Source organism: Oncorhynchus mykiss, chromosome 8, assembly GCF_057628025.1.
Source record: "Oncorhynchus mykiss isolate SJ-2025 chromosome 8, ASM5762802v1, whole genome shotgun sequence".
Classification (NCBI taxonomy): Eukaryota; Metazoa; Chordata; class Actinopteri; order Salmoniformes; family Salmonidae; genus Oncorhynchus; species Oncorhynchus mykiss.
In genome coordinates this window covers 7,214,788-7,240,086 of record NC_143029.1, presented here as the reverse complement: position 1 = coordinate 7,240,086, position 25,299 = coordinate 7,214,788, and the positions used below count along the sequence as shown (strand labels likewise).

Sequence of the window (25,299 nt, the reverse complement as noted above, 5' to 3'; positions counted from 1 at the left end):
GGGCTGTTTTTCCATTTTGGGGCTAGGACCTTTAGTTCCAGTGAAGGGAAATCTTAACGCTACAGCATACAATGAATATTCTAGATGATTCTGGGCTTCCAACTTTGAGGCAACAGTTTGCTGAAGGCCCTTTCCTGTTTCAGCATGACAATTTTATTTGTTTAACCTTTATTTAACTAGGCATGTCAGTTAAAAAATAAATTCTTATTTACAATGACGGCCTACCGGGGGAACAGTTGGTTAACTGCCTTGTTCAGGGGCAGAACGACAGATTTTTACCTTGTCAGCTCTGGGATTCGATCCAGAAACCTTTCGGTTACTAGTCCAACGCTCTAACCACTAGGCTACCTTCTCTAACCACTAGGCTACCTGCTCTAACCACTAGGCTACCTGCTCTAACCACTACTAACCACTAGGCTACCTGTCTCTAACCACTAGGCTACCTGCTCTAACCACTAGGCTACCTGCTCTAACCACTAGGCTACCTGTCTCTAACCACTAGGCTACCTGTCTCTAACCACTAGGCTCCCTGTCTCTAACCACTAGGGTACCTGCTCTAACCACTAGGCTCCCTGTCTCTAACCACTAGGGTACCTGCTCTAACCACTAGGCTACCTGCTCTAACCACTAGGCTACCTGCTCTAACCACTAGGCTACCTGCGAGGTCCATACAGAAACGGTTTGTCGAGATCGTTGTGGAAGAACTTGACTGGTCTGCACAGAGCCCTGACCTCAACCCCACCGAACACCTTTGGGATGAATTGGAACGTTGACTGCGAGCCAGGCCTAATCGCCCAACATCAGTACCCGACCTCACTAATGCTCGTGGCTGGAAATGGAAGCAAGTCCCCTCCGCAATGTTCCAGCATCTAGTGGAAAACCTTCCCAGAAGAGTGCAGGCTGATATAGCAGCAAAGGGTTGACCAACTCCATATTAATGACTATCATTTTTGAATGAGGTGTTTGACGAGCAAGTGTCCACATACTTTTGGTCATGTAGTGTATATATCCAGCCCCCCCCCCCCCCCCCCCCCCCCTCCCACAGCAAATCTAATTTAGGTCTTAGTGGTTAACACCAACTTGGAAAACGGTTCCACCTCAGACTAGAATTAGCTGTGGTTTTACAATTACCTTCAGACTGTGTGTATGTGTGCGTGTGTGTATGATGACTGCGCATGTGTGTGTCTCCTACACATAAGAGGTGCTTCCTGTATCAGAAGAGGTTAAACCCTGCTGTACAAAGCCCTCTCAGCCCTCCTCATCCTCCTCCAGCCCTCCTCATCCTCATCTAGCCCTCCTCATCCTCCTCCAGCCCTCCTCATCTCATCCAGCCCTCCTCCTCCTCATCCAGCCCTCCTCATCCTCCTCCAACCCTCCTTATCCTCCTCCAACCCTGTTCACCCTCCTCCAGGGCTCCTCATCCTCCTCCAGCCCTCCTCACTCTCCACCAGCCCTCCTCACCCTCCTCCAATCCTCCTCAACCTCCTCCAATCCTCCTCAACCTCCTCCAATCCTCCAATCCTCCTCAATCTCCCCTCAACCTCCTCCAGCCTTTACAGAGAGAAGTTCAATCAGATTAGTGCTAAGGTTATGATGTCAACAACCGGCTCCAAACGGAGCAGGGGACGGGGCTAGGGGAGGCTAGGTGGCTGGGGGGGGGGGGGGGGGGTCTAGGTGGCTACGGGGGGTCTAGGTGGCAACGGGAGGCTAGGTGGCTACGGGAGGCTAGGTGGCTAGGGGGGGGCTAGATGGCTACGGGAGGCTAGGTGGCTACGGGAGGCTAGGTGGCTACGGGAGGCTAGGGGGCTTGGAGAGGCTAGGGGAGGCTAGGTGGCTAGGGGAGGCTAGGGGAGGCTAGGTGGCTAGGGGAGGCTAGGTGGAGCTGAGCGGTTTTTGTAGGAGAAGGGGGAGGAAAACTGTTTCCCCAGACCAAGACAGACAGGAGGAGAAGACAGAGAGAGTGATAGAGCGATGGAAAGGGGAGAGATGGAGCGAGGGAGACCGATAGAGATTTTTTTGTCAGTTTAATCTTTATTTAACCAGGAAGGGCTCATTGAAATTCGAAATCTCTTTTTCAAGGGAGAGGGGAGAGGGAGAGGGATAGAGCAATGGAGAGGGGAGAGGGACAGAGGGAGAGATGGAGAGGGAGAGGGATAGAGAGATGGAGAGGGAGAGGGAGAGTGATAGAGCGATGGAGAGGGGAGAGGGACAGAGGGAGAGAGATGGAGAGGGACAGAGGGAGAGGGAGAGCGATAGAGAGGGAGAGATGGAGGGAGAGCGATAGAGATGGAAAGGGGAGAGGGACACTGGGAGAGATGGAGAGGGAGAGCGATAGAGAGATGGAGAGGGACACTGGGAGAGGTGGACAGGGAGAGCGATAGAGAGATGGAGAGGGACACTGGGAGAGGTGGAGAGGGAGAGAGATGGAGAGGGACACTGGGAGAGATGGAGAGGGAGAGCGATAGAGAGATGGAGAGGGACACTGGGAGAGATGGAGAGGGAGAGCGATAGAGAGATGGAGAGGGACACTGGGAGAGGTGGTGAGGGAGAGAGATGGAGAGGGACACTGGGAGAGATGGAGAGGGAGAGCGATAGAGAGATGGAGAGGGACACTGGGAGAGATGGAGAGGGAGAGCGATAGAGAGATGGAGAGGGACACTGGGAGAGATGGAGAGGGAGAGCGATAGAGAGATGGAGAGGGACACTGGGAGAGATGGAGAGGGAGAGCGATAGAGAGATGGAGAGGGACACTGGGAGAGAGACACTGGGAGAGATGGAGAGGGAGAGCGATAGAGAGATGGAGAGGGACACTGGGAGAGAGACACTGGGAGAGATGGAGAGGGAGAGCGATAGAGAGATGGAGAGGGACACTGGGAGAGATGGAGAGGGAGAGCGATAGAGAGATGGAGAGGGACACTGGGAGAGATGGAGAGGGAGAGCGATAGAGAGGGACACTGGGAGAGATGGAGAGGGAGAGCGATAGAGAGATGGAGAGGGACACTGGGAGAGAGAGTAGGATAGTGAGATTGAGATGTATGAAAACAATGTCACACACCCACTCATACACACACCCTCTCCCCCTCATACACACACCCTCTACCCCCTCTCCCTCAGTCTACATACAGAAACGTGTCAGATCCATGTGTTGAACAGGAAAAAGGATTTATGATCCCTCCACGGAGTCTCCCTATGGAACAATGTGTCCCAAATGGCACACTATTCCCTATTTAGTGCACTACTTTAGACCAGAGGCCTATGGGCCCCCTGGACAAAAGAAGTGCACTACACAAGGGGAACGGGTGCCGAATGTTCCCGGGCCTGGAAAACATTCCCGCCAGCTCGGCCATTCCCCCAAAACCGAGCGGGAATCACAAAAGGCCAGGGAGCCAGAGAGCTGCCCCAGTGTTTAGAGTCGGTCTGAAAGCACACATGTAATTCACCCATCAATCACTCTAGCTCCCTCGTCCTCTCACGCTAAACGGGGGAGGGGAGTGTGTTCCTGTAAGCCAGACACACACACACACACACACACACACACACACGATACTATACAGACACGCAAACAGGCAGAGAGGGGCAGGGCCACACACACAAATACAAGACAGACACACAAATAGGCAGGGAAAGGGTCACACGCACACACAGTCCCCACTCCTACAGACATCCACCCCCCCCCACCCACACACACACACCTTCTTCTCCTATACATTTCCCCCCTGCACAGCCCGCCCCCACAATCTATAAACACAGAGCCTGGCCAGCTCTATATCCCTCGATGGGTAAGTGCCTCCAACCTCACAGTTGAAATCACACAGACACACATTTACAGTGAGTGAGTGAGTGCACGGGCCGCGACCCCGCAGAAACAGGCCAGTGTAGCATATTGTCTCTGACTATTGTTTCTGTATGATCTTCTTTTATTGTGTTGCATTGTGGGGAGAGGAGGGGGGGGGGGGGGGTCCTATGTAGGCTTCAAATGCAGTGTTTCCCTCTGCTGACGTGTTGCCAGCTCTCTTTCACAGACATATATTTCAATCCCCCCCCCACCCCCCAAAAAAATACTTCCTAAAAGGTAAAATAAAACAAATGAAATGAATAAATAAAGATGAATAATATCTAGAACATCCATAATTCAGAAGAATGATGTGGTTTATTCTGAGATGCCAGACGATGGGTCATGATGATGCCTAAATGCTGACTAAATGTTAGTAGACGTGAGACAGCAGCACCAGCAGGTACTTCCTGTTGTTAACCATGTGATTTAACAGGTACACCCTCTTGAGACTTTCTGTCATTTGTGTTTCCCAGACAGGCTCAACACGGAGGCGTCCTGTAATTAAAATGGTAATAACTGAACTCAACTTTGTCAGAGAATAGTCTTATTCACTTATAATACTATAGTAATAACTAACTTCAAATTGAATCGCTGTCTTAAAAATGCTAATACCATAATATATTAAAGTATCCAGTAGGGCTGGGAGTTGCCAGGGACCATACGGTATTATCACCATAGTGAGGGACCTCACAATGTTGTGTCTCTCTCTCTCTCTCTCTCTCTCGTCCACCTCCTAAGTATGAATTGTAATTATATATATATATATATGCATCCAGTTTTCTTAAAGGGGGGGTTGACTATGCTCTATGTTATTTAAAAATGGTTTTGTTTTATGCAGAGAGCAGGAGACAAGCCATGGACGATGAACTTCCCACTGTACCAAACCTCTTATCAACAGAACAGGGATGTTGTTACGAGCTAAGTGCAAACCCAACACCTCTCATAGAAACACACTGGTCAGATAGGAACCACATTAAACCCAAGATGGCGAGGGAGAGCGTCAAGCAGTCCCCTGCACCTCTCTGGGTTAAATGGATTAAATGCAGAAGACATGACTGTCCTTGTATCCCCGTTTCTCTTGACAAGGCCTGGCACAAAGAGTATATATTTGAATATGTGATTCATATCTATGTAAAACTAGACTCTCTCTCCATCCCTGTGATACAATGCATTGCAGACAAAAGGTCCTTTCTTTCATGCTTTAACTGAATTTCCTATGGGGGAGTCTTCTGAAATGGTAGATAATAATATGATATCGTTTGGGGCAGGTAGAGTTTAGCCTGACTATAAAAGAGACAGAATATAGTCTGGCCCAGGTAGAATTTAGCCTGGCTATAAAACAGACAGAATATAGTCTGGCCCAGGTAGAGTTTAGCCTGACTATAAAAGAGACAGAATATAGTCTGGCCCAGGTAGAATTTAGCCTGGCTATAAAACAGACAGAATATAGTTTGGGACAGGTAGAATTTAGCCTGACTATAAAACAGACAGAATATAGTTTGGGACAGGTAAAATTTAGCCTGACTATAAAACAGACAGAATATAGTTTGGGACAGGTAGAATTTAGCCTGACTATAAAAAAGAGACAGAATATAGTTTGGGACAGGTAGAATTTAGCCTGACTATAAAACAGACAGAATATAGTTTGGGACAGGTAGAATTTAGTCTGACTATAAAACAGACAGAATATAGTTTGGGACAGGTAGAATTTAGCCTGACTATAAAACAAACAGAATATAATTTGGGACAGGTAGAATTTAGCCTGGCTATAAAACAGACGGAATATAGTCTAGCCCAGGTATAATTTAGCCTGACTATAAAACAGACAGAATATAGTTTGGGATAGGTAGAATTTAGCCTGGCTATAAAACAGACGGAATATAGTCTGGCCCAGGTAGAATTTAGCCTGGCTACAAAACAGACAGAATATAGTCTGGCCCAGGTAGAATTTAGCCTGGCTATAAAACAGACAGAATATAGTCTGGCCCAGGTAGAATTTAGCCTGGCTATAAAACAGACAGAATATAGTCTGGCCCAGGTAGAATTTAGCCTGGCTATAAAACAGACAGAATATAGTCTGGCCCAGGTAGAATTTAGCCTGGCTATAAAACAGACAGAATATAGTCTGGGGCAGGTAGAACTTAGCCTGGCTATAAAACAGGCAGAATATAGTCTGGGCCAGGTAGAATTTAGCCTGGCTATAAAACAGACAGAATATAGTCTGGCCCAGGTAGAATTTAGCCTGGCTATAAAACAGACAGAATATAGTCTGGCCCAGGTAGAATTTAGCCTGGCTATAAAACAGACAGAATATAGTCTGGCCCAGGTAGAATTTAGCCTGGCTATAAAACAGACAGAATATAGTCTGGGGCAGGTAGAACTTAGCCTGGCTATAAAACAGGCAGAATATAGTCTGGGCCAGGTAGAATTTAGCCTGGCTATAAAACAGACAGAATATAGTCTGGGCCAGGTAGAATTTAGCCTGGCTATAAAACAGACAGAATATAGTCTGGGCCAGGTAGAATTTAGCCTGGCTATAAAACAGACAGAATATAGTCTGGGCCAGGTAGAATTTAGCCTGGCTAAATTCACTATTGTTCGTTTGACTTTCCACTGGTTCAACCAGGAACGTAGCCAAGTGACTAAGAACCATATCTATAGTGAAAACAACCGTATCTATAGTGAAAACAACCGTATCTATAGTGAAAACAACCGTATCTATAGTGAAAACAACCGTATCAATAGTGAAAACAACCGTATCTATAGTGAAACACAACCGTATCTATAGTGAAAACAACCATATCTATAGTGAAAACAACCGTATCTATAGTGAAAACAACCGTATCTATAGTGAAAACAACCGTATCTATAGTGAAAACAACCGTATCTATAGTGAAAACAACCGTATCTATAGTGAAAACAACCGTATCTATAGTGAAACACAATAGTGAAAACAACCGTATCTATAGTGAAAACAACCGTATCTATAGTGAAAACAACCGTATCTATAGTGAAAACAACCGTATCTATAGACATCGTTTTTCGTAGTCAATTGGCAAGACGGCATCTCGTGTGTAACCACATTCATATTTCAGCCCACACACCATCCGGACACAAACATGTTGACCGCACTGTCTGTTTGGTTGCTTTGCTCGGGCTGTCAGTGAAGGACCATCTGTTAGACCAAACAATGGAGCTTATTTAGTGTAGACCAGGAATGCAAGCCTGTTCTTCTGACTACCACTCCAACAATAGGCTGTGTTATAACTAAGTGCCAGACCCCTTCGCTACATTCCACAGCAAATGTGGGTAAATATGTCCTGATAGTCTAGCGTGTCTAGCAGGCAGAGTGTCTGCGTTGTGTCCCAAAATGGTACACTATTCCCTATGTAGTGCACTATTTCTGAACAGCTCCCTGGTTAAAATGTGTGCACTTACACACATAGGGAAAATGGTTCCATGTGGGACGGAGACATACAGCCGGTCTGTGAATAGAATCACATCACTTCTCACAGACAGATGGGAGAATATGCTGCAAGGCTTTTACACAGAAACAAGGTTGTTATCACCAACATCCAGGCAGCAGTGACTTCAGGACAGCAGCAGTGACTACAGGACAGCAGCAGTAACTACAGGAGAGCAGCAGTGACTACAGGACAGCAGCAGTGACTACAGGAGAGCAGCAGTGACTACAGGAGAGCAGCAGTGACTACAGGACAGCAGCAGTGACTACAGGACAGCAGCAGTGACTACAGGACAGCAGCAGTGACTACAGGACAGCAGCAGTAACTACAGGACAGCAGCAGTAACTACAGGACAGCAGCAGTAACTACAGGAGAGCAGCAGTAACTACAGGACAGCAGCAGTAACTACAGGACAGCAGCAGTAACTACAGGACAGCAGCAGTGACTACATGACAGCAGCAGTGACTACAGGACAGCAGCAGTGACTACAGGACAGCAGCAGTGACTACAGGACAGCAGCAGTGACTACAGGACAGCAGCAGTGACTACAGGACAGCAGCAGTAACTACAGGACAGCAGCAGTAACTACAGGACAGCAGCAGTAACTACAGGACAGCAGCAGTAACTACAGGAGAGCAGCAGTGACTACAGGACAGCAGCAGTGACTACAGGACAGCAGCAGTAACTACAGGACAGCAGCAGTGACTACAGGACAGCAGCAGTGACTACAGGACAGCAGCAGTGACTACAGGACAGCAGCAGTGACTACAGGACAGCAGCAGTGACTACAGGACAGCAGCAGTAACTACAGGACAGCAGCAGTGACTACATGACAGCAGCAGTGACTACAGGACAGCAGCAGTGACTACAGGACAGCAGCAGTGACTACAGGACAGCAGCAGTGACTACAGGACAGCAGCAGTGACTACAGGACAGCAGCAGTAACTACAGGACAGCAGCAGTGACTACAGGACAGCAGCAGTAACTACAGGACAGCAGCAGTAACTACAGGACAGCAGCAGTGACTACAGGACAGCAGCAGTAACTACAGGACAGCAGCAGTAACTACAGGACAGCAGCAGTGACTACAGGACAGCAGCAGTGACTACAGGACAGCAGCAGTGACTACAGGACAGCAGCAGTAACTACAGGAGAGCAGCAGTGACTACAGGACAGCAGCAGTAACTACAGGACAGCAGCAGTGACTACAGGACAGCAGCAGTGACTACAGGACAGCAGCATTAACTACAGGAGAGCAGCAGTGACTACAGGACAGCAGCAGTAACTACAGGACAGCAGCAGTAACTACAGGACAGCAGCAGTGACTACAGAAGTCAGCAGGTACATTGACTTGTTGCTGCAGTTCAATGGCAGACAGACAAAAAAAACATACAGCTCCTGGAGCTGTGTTCAATGCTCAAAAACAGTGTCGACACTATTGAGACGCATAGACTTGTTATTTATCACATTAGATTAGACCACTAGTTCTATGAGCCGATCCCAGTAAAGCGATTCTTGATGGTAAACCGTTTTCCCATCACGGACACGGCTCCTGTGCGCTCAGCCTGATCGGACCTTTCGCTCCCGAAATCTGTCGCAGACAGTAAAAAGCAATCCCATGCATAGGCTACTCAAATGATAGCCCATCATCACAGGGTACTCCGTGCGTTTTTTTTTACTGAGGAAATAATCCCACATTATAAATACTGAATATACATTATCCTAATGTTTGGCTATTGATGAAAGAGCGCACAAAAGAAGCGCTGGTTAGTTTACGTGAATTCCAAGTAATAAAACTGACCTGAACAATGGAAGTAGCCTATATCTGTGAAAGATTAACAAACACTTATCCTAATGTTCTTAGGCTATTAATGTAGCAGAATATCTTAACAACTTTTGTAAAAGAAGTCCATACACAATTGACTTGTCCGCGCAGCGTAAATCGGAGTGCAGAACATTGTTTCACGCGCATGGAAATATATTTTCTTAAAAGCGTGCACGTGACTACATGCTTTATGCGTCGAATCCATTCGTGTAGAGACTAATAAATACAAACAAAACGACAACATTTTGTCCTAACTTCTAATTGTTTCAATACACGTTGTGATATGTTTACAAACATCATATAAAATCCGCTATTCCGTTATTCCATTCAATGTGGTGTGCTTTTCTTCTTCATTGAATGCAACCATTGCATCCAAACAAATGCGTTTGTTTTTTTCGGGGAAAAGAATATAGCATTTTAAAGATTACTTACGATTTGAGAGGATTCTGAATGACAGTCGCCATTTTGCTGCGAAACTGTAACCCAATACTCTAAATCTCAGAGCTGTTTGGGACCCCATGAAGAAGACAACCAATAGGGTGCTAGGCGCCCCGCTCCTTAACCAATACAATAATAGTATCCAGAAATCAGGCGTGGTTTATGAGAAAACTGTCAAAAGCGTTTCATAAAGACGACGACGCTTGATACAGTAGCTAGAGTACAACTTTATATTAATCTGTGATGTTGCACACATATTCAAATCATCACCTGTCACTAGTCAGTATAAATCCATTGGATAGTGTGGGTATATATATCGCCCGGAGTATGAAAGAGATATTTCAAGGAGTGGCTGCATTTCCTAGCAGGGAAAATAAAAACATGGTCAGTTGTCCTACTGTGTTCCTTTGTGCCTGTCGCAATCCGACCATCTTTTATTTTCTCAACATATACGATACTCTTCGTCCTTCAGTGGCATTTAGCAAAACAAATATTAATGTTATTAGAACAATGATATAATCATATGCAGTAGTGCAGTAAAATACAATAACATAGGGCAGATTTTGGTTTGATTGATATTATAGAAGCATTAATCAAACATGAAGGTTTGTTTACACAAGAAATTCATTACAAAGCAATGTTCTATCCATAACCTAAACCAATCACAACCTCTTCATCACTACAGACGACAGTCATCTCTGATACAATGTTACAAATGTTTCATTCATGAGAACGATGATTAAAGTTACATTTCGTTAGAGGAAACGATAGTGATTGATAGCACAAGCAGCCAATAGTGAATCCGCAAAGAGGGCCACCATTGTGAGCGATAAGCCAATGAGGGTTAGGGGCGGGTGTTAACTTGGTCACGTGGGTGCAACGTTGTAGCAGGTAAAATGAACTTTGTGTCAAAGCTCCGATGTTCAATAATATATTTGATCAACATCGTATCCTCTAATTACTACACGAATAACCACATTTCATTTTAAATATAGTAATGATTCATCATTCAAATTGTCTACGTACCACGTGTCTGTATTTAAAGGGCTTTTGTTAGCAAGCGAAATGGCTAGCCGAATTAGCTAACTTGCTAGCTAGCTAGCTACCAAGTACACAACACAGAAGCGAGTGACAGACTTCGTGTTGATGTTTACTGTCCGGTATTTGTGTCCATAGCAATAGCAGGGATGAAGAAAGGGAATTGGCGTGACAGGGGCAGGGACCGTAGGCGACTCGGTTACCGCTCTGACTGGCAAAGGGACAGGACACAGGAACAAAGGTAGGATGGTGACCATGTCTCTCACGACCACAGGTTGGTTGGCCCTAATTATGTGTAAACTACCTTATTTACAGCTCGTTTACTTGATCTATCAAGTGCCCGGGGCGTTCTTGGGCCATTAATCTTAATTCAGTGTATGTTATATGATCGGAATTACACGTATTCCTAAACTCTGTTATAATCCTGCCCGTGTGTTGTTTTACCGGTGCAATGATGGCATTGGGCTCCAGAGTGGTGCAGCGGTCTAAGGCACTGCATCTCAGTGCTAGAGGCATCACTACAGACCCTGGTTCAATTCCAGAGCTGTTTCACAACCGGCCGTGATTGGGAGTCCCATAGGGCGGCGCACAATTGTCTCAGCGCCATTAGGGTTAGGCCGGGGTAGGCCGTCATTGTAAATAATAATTTGTTGTTAACTGACTTGCCTCTCCTCTCTGGTCCCCAGGTATGGCAGCAGTGAAGCAGGCCCCTCCTACAGAGACAGGACCCCAGAGAATAGGTCTATTTCTAATACTGCAGCCTCCTCCTCCTCCTCCTCCGCTGCCCCAGGTCAGTTACACTCAGACACACCTTTCTACCTGGCTGTAGAATGACTACTTATAAATCAGTGCGGTCCAAAGTGTGTCCCTGCACGTACAAGGACAATACAGACTCCGTGTCTTTATCGTCCACGTGTACCTTGTCCTTCCATCTCAGAGCTGCCGGGGTTCTACTTTGACGCTGAGAAGAACCGTTACTTCCGGCTGCTGCCGGGCCACAACAACTGTAACCCTCTGACCAGAGGGCTGCTGCAGGAGAGAGAGCAGGAGAAACACAGGGCCAGGATGATCACTGAGGACGAGAGGCCCAGGAAGGTACTACCACAGACGGGGAACTTTTGATGGTGGATCAGGGGCATTTGGTACCCTATCGAATAAAAAAAAAAAAAGTTTTGTATCTTATAGATGACGTCTCTCCTTCCCTAATTGAAAACGACAGCAGCAGCTCTGAAGGGCTTTTCTTGTGTGTTTTGTTTCTCCCTCCAGAAAGCACCAAGAGCAGGCCTGAACTCAGCTCTGTTGCTGCAGAAAAGACACCTGGGTCTGCTACCTGGGAACTCTTACAGTAGGTACGGTATCAAAAGTACACACACACGTACATACGTTATTGTGTCCCTTATGATTGTGTGTGCCCAGGCTGATCCATGAGGTGAAGGTGAGTGGGATGAGACGTCACAGACTGGAGGTCCAGAGCTCTGAAAGCAGCAGTCCCAACACAGACCACTTTAGACTCATAGTGGTGAGTTACACACACACACACACACACGCTTTCTTTTGACTTTTAAGAAGAACGTTGGCAATGGTTGACTGGTGTAAACTTCCTCCTGATTGCCCTCTTCTTTTCTCTCTTACTCCCCTTCCTCTCTCCTCCCCTTTTGTCCTCCCCCCTCTTCTCTCTCTCCCTCTCCCCCCTCTTCTCTCTCTCTCCCTACTCCCTCTTCTCTCTCTCTCCCTCATCACCTCTCTCTCTTCCCCTCACTTCTTCCTCCCCTTTCGCCCCCCCCTCTTCTCTCTCTCTCTCCCTCCTCCCTCTTCTCTCTCTCTCCCTCATCCCCTCTCTCTCTTCCCCTCACTTCTTCCTCCCCTTTCGTCCCCCCCTCTTCTCTCTCTCTCCCTCCTCCCCTCTCTCCTCTTCTCTCTCAGGGTGACTCTGCATGTGAGCGAGTGTTCACGGTTAACGACGTGTCTCACGGAGGCTGCAAGTACGGCATCATGAACTTCAGAGGCTGCAGCAGGGGCTCCCTGTCCGTCAAGATGTGTGACAACCTCTACTTTACAAATAGAAAGGTGAGAAGGAGAGAGAGGGCTGAGGATAACCTCTACCAACAGAAAGGTGACATGGAGGGGAGGGTTAGGAAGCATGCTGGATGGTAGGAATATCTACCCAGGCAACTTGAACACCTATACGCTAAACTATGTTGTCCCTGTTTTCTACCTGTTCTGTACCTGTGTTTTTTATATATATATATATATATATATATATATATATATATATATGTGTCGTCTGTTCCACCTATTCAGTACCTGTGTCGTCTGTTTCACCTGTTCAGTACCTGTGTTGTCTGTTCTGCCTGTTCAGTACCTGTGTCGTCTGTTCTGCCTGTTCAGTACCTGTGTTGTCTGTTCCACCTGTTCAGTACCTGTGTTGTCTGTTCCACCTGTTCAGTACCTGTGTTATAAACATGTTGTCTGTGTTTCAGGTGAACTCTATCTGCTGGGCTTCCGTCACCCACTCTGACTCACACGTCCTGTATCCGTCTTACACAGCAGACTGTGATGCTACTCAAAGTGGTTAATGACCCTGCTTCCTTAGCGGAGTTGCCAACAACCCGGATGCTTCCGGTGTTACCAGGATACGGCTAAATCAACCTTCCTTCTCAGCTGAAAGCCGAATGTGGGAACTCCACTCTGGTGTTTATTTTAGGCCTGCTACGTTAAGAGTTCATGACCCTGCCTAGTCACTCTAGTTTGTCTCGACGGGGGTCAAAGGTCCCCTCAGCATGTTCATATTCAGACCGTTGTCAGTAGCTGTACTTAAGAGAGTTGTTGGGTTGGTGTTTCCTTGACTCCAGTGTTCAGCCTGTGTCTGGTGGGCATGGCAGAGACTCCTGGCTGTGTCAGTTTACTACCAGCCTCGCTCTTCAGCAACTCCAACCCAGGTGACTTTTCCATGTGCTTCTTTCAGAACATACTATTATTATTTTCAGAACGTACTATTATTATTTTCAGAACGTACTATTATTATTTTCAGAACCTTTTACTGTAATGTAATACTGTAATCTTCATATATTTCATGCTGAGCGCATTCGTTATTTCTCTCCTCTCCTCCTCTCTCCTCCTCCTCCTCTCTCGTCCACCTTTCTCCTCCTCCTCTCTCCTCCTCCTCTCTTGTCCACCTTTCTCCTCCTCCTCTCTCCTCCTCCTCTCTTGTCCACCTTTCTCCTCCTCTCCTCCTCCTCTCTCGTCCACCTTTCTCCTCCTCCTCCTCTCTCGTCCTCCTCTCTTGTCCTCTCTCGTCTTCCTCTCTCGTCCTCCTCTCTCGTCCTCCTCTCTCGTCCTCCTCCTCCTCTCTCGTCCACCTTTCTCCTCCTCCTCTCTCCTCCTCCTCTCTTGTCCACCTTTCTCCTCCTCTCCTCCTCCTCCTCTCTCGTCCACCTTTCTCCTCCTCCTCTCTCGTCCACCTTTCTCCTCCTCCTCCTCTCTCGTCCTCCTCTCTTGTCCTCCTCTCTTGTCCTCCTCTCTTGTCCTCCTCTCTCGTCCTCCTCTCTCGTCCTCCTCTCTCGTCCTCCTCTCTCGTCCTCCTCTCTCGTCCTCCTCCTCTCTCGTCCTCCTCCTCCTCTCTCCTCCTCCTCTCTCGTCCTCCTCCTCTCTTGTCCTCCTCTTTCGTCCTCTCTCCTCCTCTCTCCTCCTCCTCTCTCCTCCTCCTCCTCCTCCTCTCTCCTCCTCCTCCTCTCTCGTCCTCTCTCCTCCTCTCTCCTCCTCCTCTCTCGTCCTCTCTCCTCCTCGCTCGTCCTCCTCTCTCGTCCTCTCTCTCCTCCTCCTCTCTCGTCCTCCTCCTCCTCCTCTCTCCTCCTCCTCTCGTCCTTCTCCACTCTCGTCCTCTCTCCTCCTCCTCTCTCGTCGTCCTCCTCTCTCGTCCTCCTCCTCCTCCTCTCTCCTCCTCCTCCTCTCTCGTCCTCCTCTCTCCTCCTCCTCCTCTCTTGTCCTCCTCCAGACCAGCCGGGGATGCTGTGTAGTTTTAAGATCTCTACAGCCTGGTCCTGTGCCTGGTGTCTCAACCCTCAGGCTGACAAAACATTTAGCACGGGTGAGTTGGAAACCCTAACCCTCCCATCATCTTTACCAATTGATTAGCGTTTTACACTACAATGTTGGTGATACAGGAGCAAGCAACAGCATTTTATACAATGTTCCCGACATGAAACCTCTCACTGAACCTTGCCTGTTCATTAATAATAACAGATTATATATATACACTGCTCAAAAAAATAAAGGGAACACTAAAATAACACATCCTAGATCTGAATGAATGAAATAATCTTATTAAATACTTTTTTCTTTACATAGTTGAATGTGCTGACAACAAAATCACACAAAAATGATCAATGGAAATCAAATTTATCAACCCATGGAGGTCTGGATTTGGAGTCACACTCAAAATTAAAGTGGAAAACCACACTACAGGCTGATCCAACTTTGATGTAATGTCCTTTAAACAAGTCAAAATGAGGCTCAGTAGTGTGTGTGGCCTCCACGTGCCTGTATGACCTCCCTACAACGCCTGGGCATGCTCCTGATGAGGTGGCGGATGATCTCCTCCCAGACCTGGACTAAAGCATCCGCCAACTCCTGGACAGTCTATGGTGCAACGTGGCGTTGGTGGATGGAGCGAGACATGATGTCCCAGATGTGCTCAATTGGATTCAGGTCTGGAGAACGGGCGGGCCAGTCCATAGCATCAATGCCTTCCACTTGCAGGAACTGCTGACACACTCCAGCCACATGAGGTCTAGCAGTAGGAGGAACCCAGGGCCAACCACACCAGCATATGGTCTCACAAGGGGTCTGAGGATCTCATCTCGGTACCTAATGGCAGTCAGGCTACCTCTGGCGAGCACATGGAGGGCTGTGCGGCCCCCAAAGAAATGCCACCCCACACCATGACTGACCCACCGCCAAACCGGTCATGCTGGAGGATGTTGCAGGCAGCAGAACATTCTCCACGGCGTCTCCAGACTCTGTCATGTCTGTCACGTGCTCAGTGTGAACCTGCTTTCATCTGTGAAGAGCACAGGGCGCCAGTGGCAAATTTGCCAATCTTGGTGTTCTCTGGCAAATGCCAAACGTCCTGCACGGTGTTGGGCTGTAAGCACAACCCCCACCTGTGGACGTCGGGCCCTCATACCACCCTCATGGAGTCTGTTTCTGACCGTTTGAGCAGACACATGCACATTTGTGGCCTGCTGGAGGTCATTTTGCAGGGCTCTGGCAGTGCTCCTCCTGCTCCTCCTTGCACAAAGGCGGAGGTAGCGATCCTGCTGCTGGGTTGTTGCCCTCCTACGGCCTCCTCCACATTTCCTGATGTACTGGCCTGTCTCCTGGTAGCGCTTCCATGCTCTGGACACTATGCTGACAGACACAGCAAACCTTCTTGCCACATCTCACATTCATGTGCCATCCTGGCTGAGCTGCACTACCTGAGCCACTTGTGTGGGTTGTAGACTCCGTCTCATGCTACCACTAGAGTGAAAGCACCGCCAGCATTCAAAAGTGACCAAAACATCAGCCAGGAAGCATAGGAACTGAGAAGTGGTCTGTGGTCACCACCTGCAGAACCACTCCTTTATTGGGGGTGTCTTGCTAAATGCCTATAATTTCCACCTGTTGTCTATTCCATTTGCACAACAGCATGTGAAATGTATTGTCAATCAGTGTTGCTTCCTAAGTGGACAGTTTGATTTCACAGTGTGATTGACTTGGAGTTTAAGTGTTCCCTTTATTTTTTTGAGCAGTGTATATACATACACACACACACTGGTTGCAGGTTAGATTCTGGTAGCCAGCCTGTCTTTTCTCTTAACACTGGCCTGGTGGCCATTTTGAAAAGCTCAATTTTAGTGACCGTTTCCCCGTCTGTCTCCTGTGACCGTTTCCCCGTCTGTCTGCCGTTTCCCCGTCTGTCTCCCGTGGTCGTCTCCCCGTCTGTCTCCCGTTGCCGTTTCCCCGTCTGTCTCCCGTGGTCGTTTCCCCGTCTGTCTCCCGTGGTCGTTTCCCCGTCTGTCTCCCGTGGCCGTTTCCCCGTCTGTCTCCCGTGGCCGTTTCCCCGTCTGTCTCCCGTGGCCGTTTCCCCGTCTGTCTCCCGTGTCCGTTTCCCCGTCTGTCTCCCGTGGTCGTTTCCCCGTCTGTCTCCCGTGGCCGTTTCCCCGTCTGTCTCCCGTGGCCGTTTCCCCGTCTGTCTCCCGTGGCCGTTTCCCCGTCTGTCTCCCGTGGCCGTTTCCCCGTCTGTCTCCCGTGGCCGTTTCCCCGTCTGTCTCCCGTGGCCGTTTCCCCGTCTGTCTCCCGTGGCCGTTTCCCCGTCTGTCTCCCGTGGCCGTTTCCCCGTCTGTCTCCCGTGGCCGTTTCCCCGTCTGTCTCCCGTGGCCGTTTCCCCGTCTGTCTCCCGTGGCCGTTACCCCGTCTGTCTCCCGTGGCCGTTTCCCCGTCTGTCTCCCGTGGCCGTTTCCCCGTCTGTCTCCCGTGGCCGTTTCCCCGTCTGTCTCCCGTGGCCGTTTCCCCGTCTGTCTCCCGTGGCCGTTTCCCCGTCTGTCTCCCGTGGCCGTTTCCCCGTCTGACTCCCCATCTGTCTCCCGTGGTTGTTTCCCCGTCTCACTCCCCGTCTGTCTCCCGTGGCCGTTTCCCCGTCTCACTCCCCGTCTGTCTCCCGTGGCCGTTTCCCCGTCTGTCTCCCGTGGCCGTTTCCCCGTCTGTCTCCCGTGGCCGTTTCCCCGTCTGTCTCCCGTGGCCGTTTCCCCGTCTGTCTCCCGTGGCCGTTTCCCCGTCTGTCTCCCGTGGCCGTCTCCCCGTCTGTCTCCCGTGGCCGTCTCCCCGTCTGTCTCCCGTGGCCGTCTCCCCGTCTGTCTCCCGTGGCCGTCTCCCCGGCTGTCTCCCGTGGTCTTTGTGTTCGTCTGTTGCCAGGTCTGTCTCGCAGGGTGATAGTGACGGACGCAGTGACGGGCAGGAGACAGACCTATGGCATCGGCAGTGATGTGCTGGCACAGCAGTTTGCCCTCAGGGTGAGTTAGTGGTGCCAAGGCATTCACTTAGACTCATTGTCACAAAAAGTGTAACCGACACTGGTGAGAAGCTGATGTTTCTGAAGTGTGTGTGTGTGTGTGTGATGAACAGATGGAGGGGCGCTTCTCAAACTTCTTTATTATTGACCTTCAGAGTTTTTAACAGCCCTTCCCCCTCCCTTATACCCCTCCCCCTTCCTCATTCCCCTCATTCCCTCCCTCATTCCCCTCATTCCCTCCCTCATTCCCCTCTCCCTCTCTCATTCCCCTCTCCCTCTCTCATTCCCCTCTCCCTCCCTCTTTCCCCTCTCCCTCCCCTCTCCCTCCCTCTTTCCCCTCTCCCTCCCTCTTTCCCCTCTCCCTCTCTCATTCCCTCCCTCTTTCCCCTCTCCCTCACTCTTTCCCCTCTCCCTCTCTCATTCCCCTCCCTCATTCCCCTCTCCCTCCATCCAGGCTCCGGTCCTGTTTAATGGCTGTAGGTCAGGAGAGATCTTCAGTATCGACCTGCGTCAGAAAGGCAGACGGGACCACAGCTGGAAGGCCTGCAGGTTCTCCCAGGACTCTGCTATCACCTCCGTACGAATACTACAGGATGAGAACTACCTACTGGCCGCGGACATGATTGGAGAGGTGGGGGACAGACAGATAGACTGGGACAGGCCCCACACACACACACACACACACACACACACACACACACACACACACACACACACACACACACACACGGTAAAGTTTGCCTTCTCCAACTCTGTTTTACCTGTGTGTTGATATGTGCCACTGCAGATCAAGCTGTGGGATGTACGAGTAACAAAACCAGTGCGGAAGTACGAGGGTCATCATAACCAACACGCCTACTTACCCCTCCACGTCAACGAAGCTGAGGGACTGCTGATGGCTGGTAGGTTACAGGGCCTTACTGCTGATGGCTGGTAGGTTACAGGGCCTTACTGCTGGTAGGTTACAGGGCCTTACTGGCTGGTAGGTTACAGGGCCTTACTGCTGATGGCTGGTAGGTTACAGGGCCTTACTGCTGGTAGGTTACAGGGCCTGACGGCTGGTAGGTTACAGGGCCTTACTGCTGGTAGGTTACAGGGCCTTACTGCTGATGGCTGGTAGGTTACAGGGCCTTACTGCTGATGGCTGGTAGGTTACAGGGCCTTACTGCTGATGGCTGGTAGGTTACAGGGCCTTACTGCTGATGGCTGGTAGGTTACAGGGCCTTACTGCTGATGGCTGGTAGGTTACAGGGCCTTACTGCTGGTAGGTTACAGGGCCTGACGGCTGGTAGGTTACAGGACCTTACTGCTGATGGCTGGTAGGTTACAGGGCCTGACGGCTGGTAGGTTACAGGACCTTACTGCTGATGGCTGGTAGGTTACAGGGCCTTACTGCTGATGGCTGGTAGGTTACAGGGCCTGATGGCTGGTAGGTTACAGGGCCTTACTGCTGATGGCTGGTAGGTTACAGGGCCTTACTGCTGGTAGGTTACAGGGCCTGACGGCTGGTAGGTTACAGGGCCTTACTGCTGGTAGGTTACAGGGCCTGACTGCTGGTAGGTTACAGGGCCTTACTGCTGATGGCTGGTAGGTTACAGGGCCTGACGGCTGGTAGGTTACAGGACCTTACTGCTGGTAGGTTACAGGGCCTTACTGCTGATGGCTGGTAGGTTACAGGGCCTTACTGCTGATGGCTGGTAGGTTACAGGGCCTGATGGCTGGTAGGTTACAGGGCCTTACTGCTGATGGCTGGTAGGTTACAGGGCCTTACTGCTGGTAGGTTACAGGGCCTGACGGCTGGTAGGTTACAGGGCCTTACTGCTGGTAGGTTACAGGGCCTTACTGCTGATGGCTGGTAGGTTACAGGGCCTTACTGCTGATGGCTGGTAGGTTACAGGGCCTGACGGCTGGTAGGTTACAGGGCCTGACGGCTGGTAGGTTACAGGACCTTACTGCTGATGGCTGGTAGGTTACAGGGCCTTACTGCTGATGGCTGGTAGGTTACAGGGCCTGATGGCTGGTAGGTTACAGGGCCTTACTGCTGATGGCTGGTAGGTTACAGGGCCTGATGGCTGGTAGGTTACAGGGCCTTACTGCTGACGGCTGGTAGGTTACAGGGCCTTACTGCAGATGGCTGGTAGTTTACTGGGCCTGACTGCTGGTAGGTTACAGGGCCTTACTGCTGATGGCTGGTAGGTTACAGGGCCTGACGGCTGGTAGGTTACAGGACCTTACTGCTGATGGCTGGTAGGTTACAGGGCCTGACGGCTGGTAGGTTACAGGACCTTACTGCTGATGGCTGGTAGGTTACAGGGCCTTACTGCTGATGGCTGGTAGGTTACAGGGCCTGATGGCTGGTAGGTTACAGGGCCTTACTGCTGATGGCTGGTAGGTTACAGGGCCTTACTGCTGGTAGGTTACAGGGCCTGACGGCTGGTAGGTTACAGGGCCTTACTGCTGGTAGGTTACAGGGCCTGACTGCTGGTAGGTTACAGGGCCTTACTGCTGATGGCTGGTAGGTTACAGGGCCTGACGGCTGGTAGGTTACAGGACCTTACTGCTGATGGCTGGTAGGTTACAGGGCCTTACTGCTGATGGCTGGTAGGTTACAGGGCCTTACTTGCTGGTAGGTTGCAGGGCCTTACTGCTGATGGCTGGTAGCTTACAGTGCCTGACGGCTGGTAGGTTACAGGGCCTTACTGCTGATGGCTGGTAGGTTACAGGGCCTTACTGCTGATGCCTGGTAGGTTACAGGGGCTGATGGCTGGTAGGTTACAGGGCCTTACTGCTGATGGCTGGTAGGTTACAGGGCCTGATGCTGACGGCTGGTAGGTTACAGGGCCTGATGGCTGGTAGGTTACAGGGCCTTATTGCTGACGGCTGGTAGGTTACAGGGCCTTACTACAGATGGCTGGTAGTTTACTGGGCCTGACTGCTGGTAGGTTACAGGGCCTTACTGCTGATGGCTGGTAGGTTACAGGGCCTGACGGCTGGTAGGTTACAGGGCCTTACTGCTGATGGCTGGTAGGTTACAGGGCCTGACGGCTGGTAGGTTACAGGGCCTTACTGCTGATGGCTGGTAGGTTACAGGGCCTGATGGCTGGTAGGTTACAGGGCCTGACTGCTGGTAGGTTACAGGGCCTTACTGCTGATGGCTGGTAGGTTACAGGGCCTGACGGCTGGTAGGTTACAGGACCTCACTGCTGACGGCTGGTAGGTCACAGGGATTGCACTAACTTGAAGTCTCTCTGGATACTTGAAGACAAAGGCACCCAACTTGTACTGCACTGCCTCGGACGACAGATGATTGGTTAAAGGAAACGGATAATAAAAAGGAGTTAGATTTCAGTGCCGCCTTTGATGTTATTGATCATAAATTGTCATTGAAGAAACTCACTTGCTTTGGCTTAACATCACCCGGTTGGAGAGTCATCTATCCAATGGAAGCTTCTCTAACATCAGATATGTACAGTGCGGTGTCCCTCAGGGCAGTTGCCTTGGGCCGTTACTCTTCTCTATTTTTTTGCAAATGATTTGCCACTGGTCTTACACAAAGGTACAATGACTATGTATGCAGATGATTCCACACTTTACATGTCAGCACCCAAAGCCAGTTAGCTCAGTATTACTCGCCAACGTGCAATCATTGGACAAACTAGACGAGGTAAGATCACGAATATCCTACCAACGGGACATAAAAAAACGGTAATATCCTATGTTTCACGGAATTGTGGCTGAATGATGACATGGATATTCAGCTAGCGGGATACACGCTGCACCGGCAGGGCAGAACAGCACACTCCAGTAAGACGAGGGGGGGCGGTCTGTGCATATTTGTCAACAACAGCTGTTGCACGAAATCTAAGGAAGTCTCTAGATTATATTGTGATAAACTACAGGCCACTACTTGCCTAGAGAGTTCTCAGCTATACTATTCGTGGCTGTTTATTTACCACCACAGACAGATGCCGGCACTAAGACCGCACTCAGTCAGCTGTATAAAGAAATAAGCAAACAGGAAACCACTCACCCAGAGGCGGCGCTCCTAGTGGCCGGAGACTTTAATGCAGGGAAACTTAAATCAGTTCTACCAAATCTCTATCAACATGTTAAATGTGCAACCAGAGGGAAAAAAATTCTAGATCACCTGTACTCCACACACAGAGACACGTACAAAGCTCTCCCTCGCCCTCCATTTGGTAAATCCGACCACAATTATATCCTCCTGATTCCTGCTTAGAAGCAAAAATTAAAGCAGGAAGCACCAGTGACTCGTTCTATAAAAAAATGGTCAGTTGAAGCAGATGCTAAACTACAGGACTGTTTTGCTAGCACAGACTAGAACATGTTCTGGGATTCTTCCGATGGCATTGAGTAGTACACCACATCAGTCACTGGCTTTATCAATAAGTGCATCAAGGACGTCGTCCCTACAGTGACTACATACCCCAACCAGAAGCCATGGATTACAGGCAACATTTGCACTGAGCTTAAGGGAAGAGCTGCCGCTTTCAAGGTGCAGGACTCTAATCCAGAAGCTTAAAAGAAATCCTGCTATGCCCTGTGACGAACCATCAAACAGGTAAAGCGTCAACACAGGGCTAAGATTGAATCATACTACACCGGCTCCGACGCTCGTCGGAATTGGCAGGTCTTGCAAACTATTAGACTACAAAGGGAAGCACAGCCGCAAGGCTGCCCAGTGACACGAGCCTACCAGACGAGCTAAATCACTTCTATGCTTGCTTTCGAGGCAAGCAACACTGAGGCATGCATGAGAGCATCAGCTGTTCCGGACGACTGTGGGATCACGTTCTCCGTAGCCAACCTTTAAACAGGTCAACATTCACAAGGGTGTGGGGCCAGACAGATTACCAGGACGTGTGCTCCGGGAATGTGCTGACCAACTGGCAGGTGTCTTCACTGACATTTTCAACATGTCCCTGATTTGAGTCTGTAATACCAACATGCTTCAAGCAGACCACCATTGTCCCTGTGCCCAAGACCACAAAGGCAACCCAATTTGCATACCGCCTTAACAGATCCACAGATGATGCAATCTCTATTGCACACTGCCCTTTCCCAACTGGACAAAAGGAACACCTATGTGAGAATGCTGTTCATTGACTACAGCTCAGCATTCAACACCATAGTACCCTCAAAGCTCATCACTAAGCTAAGGATCCTGGGACTAAACACCTCCCTCTGCAACTGGATCCTGGACTTCCTGACAGGCCGCCCCCAGGTGGTGAGGGTAGGTAGCAACACATCTGCCACGCTGATCCTCAACACTGGAGCTCCCCATGGGTGCGTGCTCAGTCCCCTCATGTTCACCCACGACTGCAACACCATCATTTTCCCGGCATCAACAACATGCAATCCAGTCTTTCCTGGTTGAGGGTTGATGAAAGGTGCTTCAACACCTGCATTGCTTGCTGTTTGGGGTTTTAGGCTGGGTTTCTGTACAGCACTTTGTGATATCAGCTGATGTAAGAAGGACCATATAAATACATTTGATTTGACTAACTGCTTCTCTCAAGAGTTTTTATGAGAAATATTACTGTGATGATAAATTCCAGATAGCCTGTATGGGTGTCAGCTCAGACCACCCATACATACCCAACAAGACATACCACCAGGGGTCTCCAAGTCCAAAAAGAATTCACGGCACAAATAGAACCCCATAGAATACCAAATAGAATACCAAATAGAACCCCATAGAATACCAAATAGAACCCCATAGAATTACCAAATAGAACCCCATAGAATACCAAATAGAACCCCATAGAATTACCAAATAGAACCCCATAGAATACCAAATAGAACCCCATAGAATACCAAATAGAACCCCATAGAATTACCAAATAGAACCCCATAGAATGACCAAATAGAACCTCATAGAATACCAAATAGAACAGTATTGTAAAGAGCCATGATCGCATGGAACTCCCATCTCCAATTACTCAAGCAAACAGCAAAATGACCTTTAAAAAAACGGATTAAACAACATCTCATGGAACAGCAGCGGACACACCTCATTTTGTTGTATTTTAAATGTGTGCGACTGTCCATCAGTGTTTTTCTACTTGTCTTGTTTTATATATTTATATTTGTGGACCCCAGGAAGAGTAGCTGATGCTTCTGCAAAAGCTAACGAGGATCCGAATAAACATTTAAGAAAAGTGCCTGCTAAATTACTGAAATGTACATGTCAAATGAGAAAAGAATGACAAGTATCTTGCCCTGTTCATTTGTCTTCTCCAGTGGGTCAGGACTGCTACACCCGTCTGTGGTCTCTGGGAGACGGCCAGCTCCTGAGGACTATCCCATCTCCCCACCCTGCTGGAAAGGACATGATCCCCAGCGTGGTCTTCTCTTCTCAGCTAGGAGGCAACAGAGGCCTGCCTGGTCTCCTCATGGCTGTCAGGCACGATCTGTACTACTTCCCTTATAACAGTGACTACCAGGAGGGAGGAGGGGTAGTGACTGAGGCAGCCTGCTAGGGGAGGGCTTGACTGAGGCAGCCTGCTAGGGGAGGGCTTGACTGAGGCAGCCTGCTAGGGGAGGGCTTGACTGAGGCAGCCTGCTAGGGGAGGGCTTGACTGAGGCAGCCTGCTAGGGGAGGGCTTGACTGAGGCAGCCTGCTAGGGGAGGGCTTGACTGAGGCAGCCTGTTAGGGGAGGGCTTGACTGAGGCAGCCTGCTAGGGGAGGGCTTGACTGAACCTTTCTTTGCAAAGTAACTGGAATGAAGGAGACTCTTACTGCCTAAAGTTATCAGCCTGGATCTTTAAGACTTCAAGTGGAGATTTGGGTCTGACCGTAGAGCTGCGAAGTGGAGAGTTGGGTCTGACCGTAGAGCTGCGATGTCGAGAGTTGGGTCTGACCGTAGAGCTGCGAAGTGGAGAGTTGGGTCTGACCGTAGAGCTGCGAAGTGGAGAGTTGGGTCTGACCGTAGAGCTGCGAAGTGGAGAGTTGGGTCTGACCGTAGAGCTGCGAAGTGGAGAGTTGGGTCTGACCGTAGAGCTGCGAAGTGGAGAGTTGGGTCTGACCGTAGAGCTGCGAAGTGGAGAGTTGGGTCTGACCGTAGAGCTGCGAAGTGGAGAGTTGGGTCTGACCGTAGAGCTGCGAAGTGGAGAGTTGGGTCTGACCGTAGAGCTGCGAAGTGGAGAGTTGGGTCTGACCGTAGAGCTGCGAAGTGGAGAGTTGGGTCTGACCGTAGAGCTGGGTCTGACCGTAGAGCTGCGAAGTGGAGAGTTGGGTCTGACCGTAGAGCTGCGAAGTAGAGAGTTGGGTCTGACCGTAGAGCTGCGACGTCGAGAGTTGGGTCTGACCGTAGCGCTGCGAAGTGGAGAGTTGGGTCTGACAGTAGAGCTGCAGATGGACTGCTGGAACATGGATCCAGTGCTCTACTATATTTGTCTACCAGTGAACCCTGAATTATGTCCACAGAAACTGCAATTCATCAACTGCTATTATTGAAGTTGTTTTTTTTGTCTTTATAATAATAATAATAATAACGGTAATTAATCATGTTTATACGATTCAAAACAATGTATTTTATCTATGGTGATTGAATGGATGGCTTGGAATTATTAAAAAAAACATAGCATTGTCAACAGACCTCCACATAACCAGTCTGCTGCTTTT

At 49.3% G+C, this 25,299-nt stretch overlaps 2 protein-coding genes across 4 annotated transcripts in view; one reads left to right on the top strand and one right to left on the bottom strand.

Moving 5' to 3' along the window:
• Positions 1-9,696, bottom strand: part of dpf3 (double PHD fingers 3) — a 52,287-nt gene extending 42,591 nt beyond the window's left edge. For both annotated transcript variants that reach the window (XR_016497582.1, XM_090242465.1), the window contains exon 1: positions 9,557-9,696. Coding sequence is in view for 1 of the 2 variants with exons in the window: in XM_090242465.1 (XP_090098591.1) it covers positions 9,557-9,588 (32 nt within the window). In the remaining variant the exon portion in view is untranslated. The remainder of the gene's footprint in view (positions 1-9,556) is intronic.
• A 678-nt stretch (positions 9,697-10,374) lies between these two features.
• Positions 10,375-25,283, top strand: wdr21 (WD repeat domain 21). 2 transcript variants are annotated; one of them, XM_036984631.2, is made up of 14 exons: positions 10,375-10,453; positions 10,739-10,841; positions 11,287-11,390; positions 11,538-11,695; positions 11,867-11,949; positions 12,017-12,119; positions 12,524-12,667; positions 13,081-13,130; positions 13,460-13,539; positions 14,595-14,687; positions 17,555-17,652; positions 18,106-18,282; positions 18,439-18,553; positions 23,916-25,283. In XM_036984631.2, exons 2-14 carry the CDS (start codon positions 10,750-10,752, stop codon positions 24,152-24,154), a joined length of 1,536 nt encoding a protein of 511 aa, XP_036840526.1. In that variant the 5' UTR covers positions 10,375-10,453; positions 10,739-10,749; the 3' UTR covers positions 24,155-25,283. The 2 variants fall into 2 exon arrangements, with proteins under 2 accessions (XP_036840526.1, XP_036840529.1); XM_036984634.2 differs by having other exon boundaries at positions 10,422-10,453; positions 11,867-11,945.
• Positions 25,284-25,299: the final 16 nt, after the last annotated feature.

Coding starts and splice junctions, on each gene's coding strand:
- wdr21 (XM_036984631.2), top strand. CDS start 10,750: ATGAAGAAAGGGAATTGGCGTGACAGGGGCAGGGACCGTAGGCGACTC. Junction 10,842..11,286: donor GACAGGACACAGGAACAAAG/GTAGGATGGTGA, acceptor TCTGGTCCCCAG/GTATGGCAGCAGTGAAGCAG. Junction 13,540..14,594: donor CTTCAGCAACTCCAACCCAG/GTGACTTTTCCA, acceptor GTCCTCCTCCAG/ACCAGCCGGGGATGCTGTGT.